Below are 17,609 nucleotides of genomic sequence, written 5' to 3'. Positions count from 1 at the left end.
CTAAAAACTGCAATGTACGCTACCCATCTTCTATAGGGCCCCCAGATAACTGTACTGTAAAAGGCTGTACCCATGCAGCGCTTGCTAGCATTCCTGAGGCATTAAAGTGCTTCCCAGTCTTTTGGAATCAGGTTTCTCTGTGCTAGCCAGCACTGTGCATGCATCTTCTCCAGCCCAACCTATAATCATGCAGCTTCTTCCTATCAAAGTATGGCCCTGGAAACAGGCTTCTGTTCTTCCGGAGAAACTGTCAAGTCCTGAGCATCCCAATGCCAATGTACTTTTATTCAGCTCTCACCGTGTTCTTGTCTCTTGGTCCTGTGGTGCCCCCCACTCCAAGGTCTCTGCATTGAACATCCCCAGCTTTCGTACTGGGACCTGCGAAACCCTCACTTTAATCTTAGTGGTTCGTTCCCACACCCGTCCCATACCTGTATGAGACTCCGAGTTTGCACCTCGCCCTCTTTTCTTCGTGTTTACCATTTTCAAAATGTGTGCGGGCTTCAGCTAGCAGGCGCAAGAAGAAAGGATGTCCTATGAAGGCGTGTTCGTAGTCCCGTCGTATGAGCTCACAGAACATGCGCATGCATGCTCGTAAAGTGGAAACGAACTACTGCCATCTTTGTTTGGCCTACAACTGGCACAAATCAGTGATGGAGATGTGGAAAGAGAAAAGAGAACAACACCTAACTGTACACAAAAGCATGCGTTGCGCAAGACAGAAGTGCTTTATTTACCCTACACTTGAAATTATCTGGTCTTGAGCTCCGATGCACCGGCAAGCAGCAGTTTTAGAATCGCAGCAAGCTACGTTTTAAGGAAAAAATGGAACATATATATGCACATCTACTTTTTCAAGGCGAGAATGTGGTCTCACGGCTAGACTGCCGACCTTGGAGCTCGGAAGCCAAGATTCAAGCCTCGGGGTCGGACTGTGGAAGGGTGGGAGGGGAGAAGGCACCGGAAGAAAATAGTGCTCACAATCTAAATAACACATACCGTGCAACACTCGAAGTAAAGGGGCCAGTAGCGTTGGAAGGATACAAATGATGACATGATAATAAGGAGGGACTAACAAGCCAATAAACTAATTGGAAGGCAGCATTCAGGAACGACAAAGACACAAGCCAATGAAAAAGATGGGCGGGAGTGGGCGTGACTTCTCTTCCATACTCCACTACCACAGATCAAACCCAGAGCAGTGCTTGCTCCTGGCTCAGGGCTCGACCTATAAAAGCAACAAACGGGTAAAGCAGGGTTGAGCAAGCATTGGCAAAGACAATAGGTCCGCCACTTCATTGATTTGTGATTTTAGGCACTCACTCACTGATCATGCACACACCTCTGTCACTTTTGACTGCCTGAAGCTTGAGAAGCAGAACTACACAGCAGCCTCTGGCCGATGAACTGCGAAGCTGTTATTGGTGAAGACAAGAGGATGCAAGCCTGATGCTACACTATCAAAGAGCAGCTGGAAATGAATGGCGGTCCAAGGCCATTCTGATGGGATTATTCAAGGATGCTGAAAAACTGTGCTGCCATACTGACCGGAAAGAGAAGGACGATGTGTCCAGCCAATCTCTGGCCGCCAGTCAGCCGTGACACTTCAATTCAGAATAAAAAGAAAATAACAAGTAAGACATTAAAGAAATAAAATAAGGTCAACATGAAAGGAATGACGGGCTAAACTCCTCTACATCTCTCCTGAAAGAAAAGTACAAACAAACTGAGAGACGAGAGGCTGTGAGTAAAGCTTGCCTGGTGCTACCGCCTTCAGTGCTGTTCTGCTGTTTATGTTCCAATGTGAACAACACAAAGCTGTTCGATGGGTTAAGGGGTCTACTTTCGTGAATGGACACACCGTCACTTACAGTGAGGGAGCCATTGCCCCGTGTTGTACTTGTAAGCTGTGTTGGGTGGTAGCAAATTGTAAATAACACAAACAGACCAAAGGATGAAAAGGGTGACTACAAGCCATATATGCGTGTATCTTCGTGTGTATATTTTTAAAGATTTCTTTGTGGGGAAAAAGACAAAGGTCTTGACGAACACCAGACAAAGAGCCTGGAAGGGTGAGATGTGCAGACAGTGGCTGTAGGGTGGGTGGTGTAAGACAGAGGCATGCGGTGGCATCACGTCCACTGTAGCCTGAGTATTCAAAAGTGCTGGGAGGGAACCCGTAAGCAAGACTGTGGGTCCACGCACTTACGTGCGTTTCTTACAAATTAAACACTGGCACGAGCATGCATTTCCAAAATCCTAAGAAAAATTTAAGAGGGTGGATTCCCGGCCGGTACAAGCACTGGCTCCCAAGGCACAGTACAGGAGCTGTGTTGCGTTTTATTTCAGAAAGGATAAACAAGGAGCATGCAGTTACTTCCTCTCGAATTCTCCAACCCACAAAGACGACACACTCCTGCCATGTGTACATCTCGCGCCTAATCGGGATACTGTCTGCGGGGAAAATGATTAATTCTCAATCTACTGATAGCCTTGTCTTCCTGTGGAACTCGGTATCGTATCTGCTGCGTCTTCTCACTTCTTCTTCCTTCGTAAATAACAGACCAGCCCTTACACGCCCACCTGTCGCCCCTCCATGAATCACACCAAGACCTCCCAGCCCCGCCTGCCAAGCACTGATTGTCTGAAGAACAAGTGTCAGTCAATAAAACTCTCTCTGGCAGACAATGCCCACCCACGTCTCCATATCAGTTCGGTGGCCTTTGATCCGCAGGCTCTGCTCTGCCAGTGCCACTGATAGGACAACGAGCAGCACACCTCACAGGGTCTTACTGCGGGTCAGCCCAGGTCTGCTACTCGCCTTCTGAACCATTCAATGTTCGGCTCGGCCCACACTGTGCCCCCTATGGAAACCTATCCGCACCCCTCCAGACCTGCCACTCGACCATCCTTCAACATGGAAGATTTCAGAAAGTGTCTGCTCCAGATAAGGGAAGTCGCATCACGAGAAGCCACTGGATGCAATGAAATCAAGAAACGCTTCGGCCACATGGACGTCAAAGCACCAAAATGAACGCCATTTGACCTTCACTTTGACTCACACACATATGCGTACACATACTAACACATTCACACACTTGTGCACATAAACACACTCTCATCCGAAAGTATGCATACAACATACATTCAGCAGCATTTTTTACTTACCTTAACTCCTAGACAGGGTCATATTCCAGCTATTACCATAACTTCTAGAGACAGTCATATTCCAGCTAATGTACTCTATTTTTTATTACACTAATAGTGAATAATTGTATTCATTATTTGTGTAATAAAAATATTGACAGAAACCAGGGTCCATTAGGAAGAGCTGGCCGTTTTCCAGGCACTGATTTTGCCACCTCTGTTGCCAGTGGTCGCAAAAGCAGTGCCAGAGGTAGCATGCAAGGGGTAAACCAGGGGTCACAGCTGTGACCCCTAAATGGCGTCCATGCTCAGCCAAATCTACAGCCTTTTCAGAGGCCCAAGACTGTCTGATGATATCGGTGTTTTCCTTTTCTGCAGGTCGTGTGCAAGGGGTTGTGTCAATCAGCCTGTGCGCATCAAGGGTCTGCTGCTTGTTTCAGATGTTAGTGTTGCAAGGTCAGCGACCTTTAGGGCAGCTGGCCTCCTTGGTCTTTAGAGTATAGGTACATCCTCTCTGACGCTGGGGAGGCGGTGTGGTCTCAGCCCCTCTCCAGCGCATGAAGCCTGATTGGTTGGCTGTCATTTACAGGTAGCAAACTAAGTTGGCAGGGTGCCCAGATGTGGGTCCCTCACTCACTTTGCCATTGGATTCCTGCTTGCCTGGCTGATGAGGTCTGTAAGCCCGAAACCGGTCCCAGGATGCTTCTTTCCGGTCCGGGGAAGACATGGCTTGGCAGTTCGGGCTGGACTGTTCCCACTAGGCACAGGGTCGACTGATTTGCATATGGCTGGGTCTGAACTGGGGTGGTGAAGTGACCTAAAGAACAATGATGGATTCAACCCAGCTATGTGACTGGGGGTGAGTGTCTGAAACGGATCTCTGCCCGGCTTCGCTTTTTAGCTTAGTTGCTCCCTCAGTATTTTACCGCTGATTACCATTTGGAACACCTCTCTTCAATCTGGAATCTTTCCCTCTGCTTGGAAACAGGCCATGCTGATACCTATTTTAAAAAAACCTGATGCCGACCCTTCGGTTTTTAAAAACTATCGCCCCATCTCCCTACTACCAAAACCGGTGAAGGTTCTCAAAAAAATAGTCCAGGAGCAACTCGCCTCCTATTTTGAAGCCGACCACCTCCTTCACGACTCTCAGTCCGGCTTCAGACCGGCTTTAGCACGGAGACAGCACTGTTGGAGGTGTCGGAAAGTATCCGCGAATGCGTAGACATAGGCAAGGCAGCTATGCTAGTTCTCCTCGACTTGTCTGCGGCATTCGATACGGTCTCCCATGAAATCTTGGTAGAGAGACTAATCAGCCTCCGGATCCCGGACCCTCCTTTATCCTGGTTCAGATATTTCTTAACTAACTGCTCTCAACAAGTCTCCCTGCAGCCTTTTTTCTCCAGCGAGAAGCCACTGAACTGCGGGATCCCACAGGGCTCTGCACTTAGCCCTCTACTCAAGCAACTGACTCAAGCAACTGGTGACCACCCCCACCCACTACGCCGGACACACACTCGACCCGGTCTTCTCTTCCAGCAAGGACATCACCTTCAGCCACGCCACAGGACTCCACTGGACGGACCACAGCTGCGTCCACTTCAGCTTCAGAAGGACCACGCTCCACCATCACCAGCAACAGGTTCCCCGCAGAAGCTGGAACAAGATCACTGCAGACCAGCTCGCTACTTCCCTGAGCAAGAACCCTCCCACCAGCACAACGAACCCCAGCCAAGCGGCCACCAACCTCACGAAATGGATCAGCGACTGCGCAGACGACCTCGCCCCTCTGAAAACCCCGCCGAGCAGACCCGGCAGCAAGAAAGCCCCATGGTTTAACGACGAACTCAAGAGCTCCAAGAAGAACTGCAGAGCGCTCGAGAAAACCTGGCGTAGGGCCCAACACCGGACAACATGACTGCCCTCAAGCTCGCCACCCGAAAACACCACCAACTGATCCACGCCACCAAGAAAACCGCATTCAAGGAACGACTGGACAACAACGCACACTACAGCAAGGAACTCTTCAACATCGTGAAAGAGCTCTCCAACCCCAACGCCGGAAACAACGACATCACCCCTTCGCAAGACCTCTGCAACTCCCTCGCCTCCTACTTCCACAACAAGATCGCGGACATACACAACAGCTTCAGCACTCAACCGACGCACGCCGCGACCGAACCACCGCCCCCCACCATCCACCCTCCGCGCCTGGACCCCGATCAGCACCGAAGACACCATCCGCACGATGAACTCCATCCACTCCGGATCTCTGACAGACCCCTGCCCTCACCACGTCTTCAACAAGGCCGATGCTGTCATCGCACCCCACCTGCGGGACATCATCAACACCTCCTTCGACATCGCCACCTTCCCGGAGAGCTGGAAGCACGCCGAACTCAGCGCTCTACTCAAGAAACCATCAGCCGACCCCACCGACCTCAAGAACTACCGCCCCATCTCGCTGCTCCCGTTTCCGGCAAAAGTCATCGAGAAGACCGTCAACAAGCAACTGGCCGCCTTCCTCGAGACGAACGGTTCCCTCGACCTCTCGCAGTCTGGCTTCCGGGCCAACAGCACCGAGACCGCCCTGATCGCAGCTAACGATGACAACCGAGCCCTGCTCGACAACGGAGAAACAGCGGCCCTCATCCTCCTGGACCTCTCCGCGGCCTTCAAAACTGTCTGCCACCGTACCCTAGTACAGCGCCTCAGCAACGTCGGAATCCAGGAGAAGGCACTGGAGTGGATCACCTCCTTCCTCGCCGGAAGGACACAGAGAGTCCGCCTCCCCCCGTTCAGATCGGAGGCCACCGAAGTCATCTGCGGCGTTCCTCAAGGCTCCTCGCTCAGCCCGACACTCTTCAACGTCTACATGAGCCCCCTCGCAGCCATCGCACGCCAGCACAACCTCAACATCATATCCTACACCGACGACACCCAGCTGATCCTCTCCCTCACCAACGACCCCACCACCACCAGAGCCAACTTGCACGAAGGGATGACAGACGTAGCCAAATGGATGTCGAACAGCCGCCTGAAACTGAACTCGGACAAGATGGAAGTCCTCATCCTAGGATCCTCACCCTCCGCCTGGGACGACTCCTGGTGGCCCTCCGCCCTGGGCAGCGCACCCAAACCAACAGACCACGCACGCAACCTGGGCTTCATCCTGGACTTCTCCCTCTCCATGACCAGACAAGTCAACGCCGTCTCCTCGTCGTGCTTCAACATCCTGCGCATGCTACGCAAGATCTTCCGATGGATCCCCACCGAGACCAGGAAGACGGTCACCCAGGCCCTCGTCACCAGCCGTCTGGACTACGGCAACTCCCACTACGCCGGAACCACCGCCAAACTCCAGAAGAGACTCCAGCGGATCCAGAACACCTCAGCACGACTCATCCTGGACATCCCCCGCCGCAGCCACATCTCCGGACACCTGAGAGACCTGCACTGGCTCCCGGTCAACAAAAGAATCACCTTCCGGCTCCTCACCCACGCACACAAAGCCCTACACAACCAAGGCCCAGGATACCTCAACAGCCGCCTCAACTTCTACGCTCCCAAACGCCAGCTTCGATCAACCAGCCACGCCCTCGCCGCCGTCCCCCGCATCCGAAGAGGCACCACAGGAGGAAGGTCCTTCTCCTACCTGGCCGCCAAGACTTGGAACTCCCTTCCGACCCACCTTCGCCTGACCCAAGACCACCTCGCCTTCAGGAAGTAAAGTCAAGTCAAGTCAAAGCATTTGTATAGCGCGCTACATACCCAGAGGGTCTCAAGGCGCTTGAGGAAGGGTGGGGAATTATTGATCAAATATCCACGTTTTAAGTTGCTTCCTGAATGCTAGGTGGTTATGAGTAAGGCGAAGATGAGTGGGAAGTGAGTTCCATGTTTTAGCTGCTAGGTAGGAGAAGGATCTACCTCCCATGGTCGTTTTGTTGAGGTACAGTGGCAAGGGCTTGGTTGGAGGATCGTAGCTGGCGGGGGGGGGGTGTAGAAGGACAGTCGTGTGTTGAGGCATTCGGGTCCGATTTCGTAGAGTGCCTTGTGAGCGTGGGTTAGGAGCCGGAAAGTAATCCTCTTATTGACGGGGAGCCAGTGGAGGTTTTTCAGGTGGCCAGAGATGTGTTCGTTACGTGGTATGTCTAATATGAGCCTGGCAGAAGCGTTCTGAATGCGTTGGAGTTTTTTCTGGGTTTTTGCTGTGGTACCGGCGTAGAGGGTGTTTCCGTAGTCCAGTCGGCTCGTGACCAGAGCATGAGTGACTGTTTTTCTGGTTTCGGTGGGGATCCAGCGAAATGTTTTTTGGAGCATGCGAAGAATGTTGAAGCAAGATGAAGAGACGGCGTTGACTTGTCTGTTCATCGAGAGTGAGGAATCCAGGAAGACGCCCAGGTTGGGTGCGTGGTCCATCGGGATAGGTGCTTTTCCAAGGGCCTCTGGCCACCATGAGTCATCCCAGGCGGAGGGGGAGGTGCCTAGGATGAGGACTTCTGTTTTGTCTGAGTTCAGTTTCAGACGGCTGTGCTTCATCCATTCGGCTACTTCTTTCATTCCTTCATGCAGGTTGGTTTTGGCCGTGTTCGGGTCTTTGGTGAGTGATAGGATCAGTTGAGTGTCGTCGGCGTAGGAGATGATGTTGAGGTTGTGTTGGCGTGCGATGGCCGCGAGGGGGCTCATGTATACGTTGAAGAGGGTGGGGCTGAGTGAGGACCCTTGGGGTACGCCGCAGATGACTTCAGTGGCCTCTGACTTGAATGGTGGGAGGCGGACTCTCTGGGTCCTTCCGGTGAGGAACGAGGTGATCCAATCTAGTGCTTTTCCGTGGATTCCGACGTTTCTGAGGCGTTGTAAAAGGGTGCTATGGCAGACCGTGTCGAAGGCTGCGGAGAGGTCGAGGAGGATGAGGGCGACTGTGTCTCCATTGTCCAGTAGAGTTCGAATGTCGTCTGTAGCTGCGATGAGGGCGGTTTCCGTGCTGTGCTTGGCTCGGAAGCCGGATTGTGAGGAGTCGAGTGATTTGTTGGTTTCGAGGAATGCGGCGAGCTGGTTGTTGACCGCTTTCTCGATGACTTTGGCCGGGAATGGTAGGAGTGAGATAGGGCGGTAGTTTTTGAGTTCGGTGGGGTCCGCTGTGGGTTTCTTCAGGAGGGCGCTGAGTTCGGCATGTTTCCAGCTTTCCGGGAAGGTTGCGGAGTTGAGGGAGCAGTTGATGACGTCTCGGAGGTGCGGTGCTATAATGGAGTTTGCTTTGTTGAAAATGTGGTGAGGGCATGGGTCTGTGGGGGATCCTGAGTGGATAGAGTTCATCAGGCGGATGGTGTCCTCAGTGGAGATTGGCTTCCAGTCATTGAGGGTGTCCAGGGGGGGTGGGGGTCCTGCAGGGGGTTGGGTGGGTTGGTCTTCGGGTCGGTTGTCGAAGCTGTTGTGGATGTCTGCGATTTTGTTGTGGAAGAATGGGGCTAGGGAGTCGCAGAGGGCTTGAGAGGGGGTGATGTCGTTGGAGTTGGCCGAGGGGTTGGTAAATTCCTTGACGATGTTGAATAATTCCTTGCTGTTGTGGGCGTTGTTATCTAGTCGGTCCTTGAAAGCGGCTTTCTTGGCGTTCCGGATCAGTTGGTGATGTATACGGGTGGCGTTTTTGAAGGCATCCTTGGTGCTGGTGGTTGGGTCTTTTTTCCAGGCCTTCTCAAGGGAGCGGCAGAGTTTCTTGGATTTCTTAAGATCAGCGTTGAACCAGGAGGCCTTCTTGCTGCCTAGTTTGATTTGTCGTTTTTTCAGTGGTGCTAAGGTGTCGGCACTGTTGGATAACCATTGGGTGAGGTTGGTGGCTGCTTGGTCTGGGTTAGAGGAGTGGGCTGGGGGGTTTTGAAGAAGCGATGTGGAGATCTGGTCGATTGTGATTTTGTTCCAGTTTCTTTGCAGAGTGGGTTGGGGGTGGTTGTTGGAAGTGGGCTTGTTGTAGGTGAAGTGAACGCAGTTGTGGTCTGTCCAAAGGAGAGCTGTGGTGTGGCTGAAGGAGACACGTTTGCTGGAGGTGAAGATAGGGTCGAGTGTGTGACCTGCGATGTGGGTGGAGGTGGTGACAAGTTGTTTGAGTCCGAGGTTGGCGAGGTTGTCCAAAAGGGTGGTGGTGTTGCGGTTGTTGTTCTTTTCAAGGTGAAAGTTGAGGTCTCCCAAAAGGATGTAATCCTTGGAGGAGAGCGCGTGTGGAGTGATGAAGTCCGTGATGTCTTCACTAAACTGTGCACGGGGTCCTGGAGGCCGGTAGAGGAGGGTGCCTCTGAGTGTGGTTTTGGGGTCGATGTGGATCTGGAAGTGAAGGTGTTCAGAGTTGGCGATATTGACGTCTGAGCTGCTCAAGCAGCTCAAGACCTGGCTGTTCGAGCAGTAGCGGACCCTCTCCCCCCAGCGCCTTGAGACCCTCTGGGTGAGTAGTGCGCTATATAAATTCTCTGATTGATTAATTGATTGATTAGCGTTTACCTATCCCCCCTAGCTAAAGTAGTTGAAGCCTGCGGAGTCTGTGTGATTTCCTACCCGGACGATACCCAATTAATGTTCGCAATTCAGGGACCACGCCAAAGCTACCTTCTCTAATTTTCAACGGTACCTGCGCAACATCTCTTCTTGGATGGCCCTTAACATCTTCAAGCTTAATTCGGATAACATGGAGGTGATATTCTTTAACCAACCTAGCCCTCCCCCTTCTTCCGTTTGGTGGCCTTTAGAACTGTCCCCACCTCCTGAACCTGTGTTATCGGCTAGGAACCTAGGTGTCAGATCCAACAACGAACTTTCATGTTAAAATCAAATTGACCAAGTATCTGCAGCCTGTTTTGGAAAACTCCACATGATCCAAAAATGTTTCCCCTTTCTCCCTCAGGTCTCCTGCCGGACGTTGTTCACGCACTTATCAACTCCCATTTAGACTAGGCAAATAGTCTGTACGTAGGGGCTCCTGCTTACCTGATCAGACTTTTACAGACGGTCCAGAATGCGGCAGCTAGGCTGATATACAATATCCCTTACCGCCATCCGATCTCCTCATACCTGAAGAAGCTACACTGGCTTCCAGTGGCTAAACGCATGCAATTTAAATCAATGGTCTTAGTCTTTAGAGCATTGCGGAATACGGGCTCGGCCTATCTGAGAGCATGACTCAGGCTTGCCCAATCTAACCGCTCTCGTAGATCCAACCACCTGCGCCTCCTCATCCTCCCTGCTTTCGACGCGCTAGAATGGGTGGAAGAGCCTTTGCAGTGATTGCCGCCAAAACCTGGAATAGCCTACTCCTGCCATTGCGATTGACTAATTCAGAATATATCTTCCACCGAGACCTTAAGACTTGGCTCTTCTCCAGCGACTAAAACCACTGAGTCTACTCCTCCCTTTACCTGTCCTGTTGGGGGTAGCTGCGCACTATACAAGCTCCTAAATAATAATAATAATAATAATAATCTCCTTGTGTTTGCTTTTTCATTTACTGGTAGACAAGAAGAGGAGCTAGGATCTTGCGGCTGAGAATACACTGATGCACTTAGACATTGCTTTCTAGGAGGACATAGTATCAATATAAATCCTTATTCGATGCTTCTAAATATTCATTTCTATTTTATTCTGCTCTTCCTCCTTGCACTTTGGATAAGGAATTCGGTTTTCAGCAAACCAGAGTGCTAAACTGATCTAAGGTGCAGGTGCTTTAAAGAACCATGAGACAGGCATCACTCTGGCAACTGAAAGCATGCCAGGACAATACCCGGCCGCCCCCATACAGCCACTGCTTTGCAATTCTTGTGTCTGTTTTTACAATTTGAGGAAAGTAAAGTTCCTTAGAAATTGGTTGTTAAATTTGTGCGGTTGTGTGAGTGGACAAATCTGACAAAGATTTAGTGGGTGTATAAAAGAGTATGTGCATTGATGAATGTGTGATTGATTTTGTGGATGAAATAACGAATCATCCACCCACCTTGTTATCTAATCATACATAGAGCCATCAAAACAAGCCAGCCAAGCCCTTATTAAGGAGACCAGAATAAACCAGCAAAACGGGTTGGTGCATCTGAAATCAGACAAGCTGCATGCCCTACCGCTCTCCACCATGCCCCTTCACTGGCCACTTCTGCTCCCCATACTCATACACTTCAGGCCCCATCCGCTGGACGCAGGCGGAACCGCTTCAAGGAGATCCTCGTTCACCAACCACACACTCACTTATCAGGAGCAGCGTCTCCCTGAATGAGCACCCTCATCACCTTAGAACACAGTTTCATTCAAAGGGTGAGTGTCTCACTCCTTGAAGCACACTGGCGAAAGTTCTCTCGTAGCCTAGCCTTGCTCATTAGTAAGAATCTCACCTTGAAGTACAGTCTCACTCACTGGACAGGAGCCTCACATTTAGGGGCTAAGCCTCACTGGGTGCAAATCTCATACACATGAATTAAGCCTAATCAATTATAATATAGTATTTATTTATTTAAAATTTCATTTGGTCAGAACCCAACATAAAATCCCACGAGCAAATTGAACATTTTACACCATACAAATGTTTTCTATATCACAAAGGAATGTACCCAGTTCAAGGGCAACATCAAGAGAGGGCAACTGGGTAATAACACGTTTAACAAAAACTGCAGCATCAGTTCGATTAAGAACTTTATATTTTAAAAACATTGGACATAAATAGCCCCGTACCAAAACAAGCATTGGCAAAGCCAATATGTTTTGCCTATGCCAGACCTATTGACATTGTGAATGTTTTTTAAAAGGACGTTGCGTAGCAGTAGAGGTTGATGTGCACTCAGTTTAATATGCACTACTGCACTTCACATATACCAGACCACTTGAACCAAATAAAATCCGCTTTTCACACTGGGTGGCCAAAGTTCACATCACTGTGCCCTGTCCTGTGTTCAGGATTATTTGTTAATGTTTGCGCTTACGCATTATGTTGTGGGAGCTACGGGGCAGGGGGTCAACTTGCGCAGTGATGCCAGGGTCATCTGCATGGAGCCTGCTGCTCCGACGAACGTCCTGTACAGGCGTGCTGGATCCACTCCTGCTTGTGGACTCCTCGTGTCCCCGACAAACGTGTTACCAGCAGTGGCATTCTGCTGTGTCAGCATACCTCCATAGCAGAGGTCACTCTCCCCATCCCCCTGGACAAGTCACTGCAGCAGTGCACAATGTCAGTCTGCATGTTCACTGACCGGCGGCATAGCAGGGTGGTTGCAGTTGCCAGACGGTTGATGGACTTATTCAGCTGCTTAAGTTCGTGCCTATTCCTGCGCCTTTCTGTCTGGTCACTCTCAAGCCTGTCACAGAGGGAACCCATGCACACACCCATTTCCCTCACCCCCTCTGCCATGGACTCCATTCCTTTTGCCATGGACTCCATTCCTAGGGCCATGAAGCATATCCCCCGATCAATGTTTGACATCCTGCTGTTCAGGATGCGCACCTGTCTGTGCACTGCCATGATCCCTTTGGCCTGCATGCTTTGGATCCTCACCATAGTGCTTTCCAAACCAGCAAAGACCCCCTGCATATCATGCCCCTCTTCTCGCTCACGTGCCCTACGACCACGGCCACTTGCACGCACAGATCTTGATGACCCCTGTTGCCCTGCGTTGCGAGCCAGTGGTGGAGTGCTAAGTGTGTGAACCTCCACCTCTTCTTCATCAGAGCTTTCTAGGATCCTGAGTGGTGGAACGTCCTGCCTCCTTGGCCTCAAATGCACAGAGGACCCTGAGCTTGGTGTTGTGGCACCTGCAGGTGCTGCCGGAGTCTGTGTCTCAAACAGCAGGGGTGACAGTGGCTGTGCTGTGGTGTCTTACTCCAATGCTGTCGGTGCCTGCGCTGTGGAAGTGTCCTCAGGGACAGTGCTGGGTCCTGATAGGTCTGAAGGCTTCTCCCTCGCAGCCATTGCTGGTGCACTCGCCTACCCTCCCTGCGCTGCACTGCGCGATGACCCTCCTGTGGGCAGACATGGACAATGATCACCTGTGTGTCTTTATTACACACATTCCTAACACACAATTTCCTAAGCCTCAACTGCTTGTGTATGGGGAGTGTGGCATGGCATGCAGAATTCTTTGTTGGCTGCTTCGATGAATGTTCCTATGACTACGACTACCATGATGCATTGCTGGTGAGTACTGACATGTGTTCTGGATTGTGATTGAGTCACCCACATTGGGGAAGGGGCCAGGGAATGGGTGAGGATTAATGTCCATGCATCTTACCTTTCTTTCTTGCAGCTCTGGCTGAGCTGTCAGCATCCCCAATCCTGTGTATGCATTCCGGCTCCATGGTGGATTCCACCAGCTGCTCCATTTCAGTGAGGCTTGGTGCACGGCTCTTCCCTACACCTGTGGCTGAGGATTCTTTCCTCTGGGTTGCAATCTTCTTTTTGGTGGTGATCCTCAGATCATACCACCTCTTTTTGATGTCTTCAATTTCACAATGTGTGACCCCTAGGGCATTTACTTTGCTCTGGATCGCCTGCCAGGTTTTTTTTTGACAGACTCTGCTACTTGCAGGGACTGTCTCCCAAAAAGCTGTCTGTAATGCTGCACTACCTCCTCCACCATCACCTGGAGCTCAGCTGTGCTGAATTTTAGCTTCCTTTTTCTGTCACCTCCATCCTTCTGGCCTTCCTGGGACTCCATGGTGATGCTCGGCTGGGCTCAGTGCAGCCGGCTCCTCTGTCTCCCCTCCAGCTCTCCAAACAGTTCTGTGGCTCTGCACCTGCATGGGTGTGGCCACCTTCAGGTACTGGGATGTGGTACTTGCATCTGATTGGTTGATTTCTCAGTTGCTTTGTTGTGGGGTGTGGTGGGTGTCCCTGATTGGTTGACTGGCTCACATGTCTACTATTCGAATTTTCGAGATCGGATTTTACCGATTTGGTAAATACCGATTCGTAATCCCCGATTCGGTAATCTCCGATTCAGTATCTCCCATTCATTCCTATGGGCCTGGAGGCCCATAGGGTTGAATGGGTGATACCGATTCGGAGATTACCGATTCAGAGATTACCGAATCAATATTTACCGAGTCAGGATTCCGACTGTTACCGATTCGGTATTTTTTAACGATTTTTTAGCTACATATAGTTTTCCGATTCATAAATACCGATTCGGTATTTAAGAACTGGTAAAATGAAATTACCTACATCGGGCCCCTGAAGTCTTAGTTAGATGCTACTCTCTGAAATATTTAAATGCAAGAATTATAGTTTTACAATACATCTTGGATTGGTAAATGTGAGGTATGAGATTAATAAGGCTCAGAAATAAAAAAAGTTTTTTGTTTCTTATTTGTATACTGGTGTTGTACAAAATAGTAATAATTTATACCTTTGTCTTGATATTTGATACGTATTCTAGAATGGAGAATTTATGAGTAGCGGTAGTGGACATTGCTCCGTATTTGTCTTGTTAATACCGGCCCGCTATATTTCGTATGAATGGTTTTATATAAAACCAAACAGGAATGTCATATACTCTTAGATGCGCGTGTGAACATTGATTGGTTCTCATAGAAATTGTTAGTAACATACCAGGCATCAAGAACGTCAAACATAAGAACTTTTGAATAGTAAAAATGCTCTTGCAAAGATACAATGCATTGGGTTGGTTCATAATGGTGAACATTATGGCGCGTAACATGGCGGACCTGAGAGGGACACTCCATTCGGGTATTCTGATAGGCTGACGTACGACAGCTCAACATGGGCTTTCTGTACGTAGAACAGCTATCCGTGATTGGTCGAGGAGGGTAGCGGACCAGAAAGAAAACGGGATATGTCCCTTTACGTATAGGTTATGAAGTGAAAACTTCATGGATTGGAGCCTTGTACTAATAGGCAATGCAATGGGATTGGTGGTTTTGAATATAAATACCAGTGTCTTAATCGACTTCAGTTACAGCGGGATCTTTTACTTGGACCGGCAGCTGACGCGATACAAAAATTAACTGTTATCGAGGTGAGGTTCATTTGGGTTGATTGATTTGTGATTTCGCATCTACAGGCCAGAACAGTAATGATGTTCTAATGGGATGGGGACTTTTTAACTGAGAATCTCCATCAATCTAAAATATATTTTTTGGTCTGGTATTTTACTTTTTACAGATAGCAGAGACTGAATATGAGAGTGCGCTTAGAGGCAGCAGAGTATCTATCAACAGAACAGGAGTGAACAGTACGATGTGATACACCCACGTGGATCAGCTAGTATATACGTATTTCATAGGTTAGAATAGTTGTGATGTTCTAACACTATGGGGATCTTTGTACTTTCTCCACCAACCTAAATCTTTGGTTTGGTATTTTGTTGTTTACAGATAGCGGTGATAGATACTGATAGTATGCTCAGAGGCAGCTGAAGATCTATTGAATATTAGGATTGAACAGTACGTGGATTTTGAATTTTAAATATGTTGAGTAATATAAGGTGTAGAGTTGACTGGATAGTTTGATGCTCTCACCATAACAGGATTAAATTGAATTCCATTACTCATTGAGGTAGTGAAGAATTTGGATTCTGACCCGAGAATATACATTACAAAGCTCTAATTTCAGGTAGCTACATTTCAGTTCATACTGGCATAATATGGGTTGTGGATGAAGTACCCAGTTCATTTCATGTATTGGAAATAGATGACTCGCTGGGATAATTATGATCAGAAGGCATACATTCTAATTATCTCAGTAGACACAGATTAATCATATTAAATCAGAAAAAGAGACTGAATGATTTGATTAAATTCATAATTATTCATATTCATACGAGTATTGTTTTATAACTTTGTAGAGACAAGATCCCCGCCGTCAAATTGAGTTGAATTATCTAATCCACATCTTCAGAATCGAAATTAGGTATGTAGTCTGCACTTGAGTTTGTGGATTTAATATATGGGGCATCAGGAGCAATACATGTTAATAAAAGTCATTTATCGATTATGATTTAGGTCATGTCTAGCAGATTGTTCTAGTTAAAAGATACGGGAGGAGAATTGGGACCGCAATCAACCAATTACACTGATAACGGTAATGAATTGATACACATGTTACAAACTGGAGGAGATATTGTTATAATAGTATTATTTGTGATGATCATGCAATTGTGTGCTTAGAAATAGCGGACACCCAGAGAAGGGGAATTGTACGTCAGCTTAAGACTTTAAACTATGTCTTATGTTCAAAAGTTTGTAAATTCATTATCCATCTTGAAGCATGTAAATACATTCGTTTAGAATTGATATAGGCAGACCATTACTTAAAGAAAGTTGTGATTATGGTAGAATGCGTTCAAATAATTGACATTATTTCAAGTCATTTATTTATACATATTGTTTTGTTTTTGTTTTATTACAGCCCTGATGAAGTCCTGTGTTAGGATGAAACGCGTAGGCTGTTTATGTAAAGATTTATGAAAAACGAATCAAAAATTGATGAAGGATTGTGGAGATCAGAAAATGATCATCTGAAATGATATGAACTGTTGAAAAAGAAAAAGAAGGAAAAGAAAAAAACAATAAAAAGACTTTAAATGATCAAAATAATACAGGCCTGTTGATTGGAGCAGTTTACAAAATTTTCTATAATTGATTGTTATCTAGTATTTGTAAATATACGTACTCCTTTCATTGTGTTGAGTTTTTTTTGGCTTATTCTATATATGTTGGTGATTGACTGATTGTTTGAATGTGGTGTGTTGACATTGCGGTATGCCATTGAGGAATCTCAAAGTGAATCTATTTCTGACATAGTGTCATTTTGGTGTCCTGGCTCTTTGCTGAGGAGGACCCCTCTCTTCTTTTTAGGGCTCGCCTGAACCAGCGTGCATGTCCTGCTCTGCATGGCTTCTAGTAAGGACATTGAACTCGGAGCACACGCTCGTGCGTGTGCTTTTTTTGTTGCTCACACGCTATTGGCCTTTGAGTGCATCTTCCTAATAAAGACAGCACGCAATTGGCCAAAGGCGGGTGCATGTCCCACCATCTCTCTCCCCTGGCCTAGGGAGCTTGGGAGCAAAGTGCAGCGCGGCCGGGTGCCAGCTGCATTCCTCGCATTCCTTTCGCTGCCGCGTGGCCGCCCTTGTTAATTACCTGCATTAGAGCAAAAAAAATTTAATGCCTTGTGAATTTTTTATTACACTAGCATAATCCTCCATGATTCCCAAATTTCATTTCATGCAAAATGTGTGGATTATATTTCAATTTCATCTAATATGAAATGTTGGACGAAGTTTGATGTTGTGGAGAAAACAATTCCCTGTAGTAAATGCTCCGAGAGATGTTCTCTCCTCAAATTAGATACTTCTCCTTGAATTAGCCACCTGCCAGCTTGATTTTTTTTTTGCTTTGCACATTTACAAAATTATGTCTAATTTCACTACAAGTAAATTCCGTCAAAAATTTAAAACATCGATCTCCACTGACTTATGTGT

General features: G+C 48.2%; 1 protein-coding gene across 6 annotated transcripts in view; it reads left to right on the top strand.

The window, feature by feature from the left end:
• Positions 1 to 16,805, top strand: part of LOC147678663 (uncharacterized) — a 167,311-nt gene extending 150,506 nt beyond the window's left edge. For 4 of the 6 annotated variants that reach the window (XR_015302485.1, XR_015302490.1, XR_015302487.1 and 1 more), the window contains one exon: positions 16,535 to 16,736. Coding sequence is in view for 1 of the 6 variants with exons in the window: in XM_086946115.1 (XP_086802241.1) it covers positions 16,535 to 16,556 (22 nt within the window). In the remaining 5 variants the exon portion in view is untranslated. Of the gene's footprint in view, positions 1 to 15,971; positions 16,037 to 16,128; positions 16,208 to 16,534 lie in introns of all 6 variants that reach the window. The other 2 variants (XR_015302489.1, XR_015302488.1) reach the window with 2 other exon arrangements.
• Positions 16,806 to 17,609: the final 804 nt, after the last annotated feature.

Source organism: Lissotriton vulgaris, chromosome 12 (assembly GCF_964263255.1).
Source record: "Lissotriton vulgaris chromosome 12, aLisVul1.2, whole genome shotgun sequence".
NCBI lineage: Eukaryota > Metazoa > Chordata > Amphibia > Caudata > Salamandridae > Lissotriton > Lissotriton vulgaris.
Note: the sequence above shows the minus strand (reverse complement) of the source record. Positions and strands in the feature narration are given on the sequence as shown.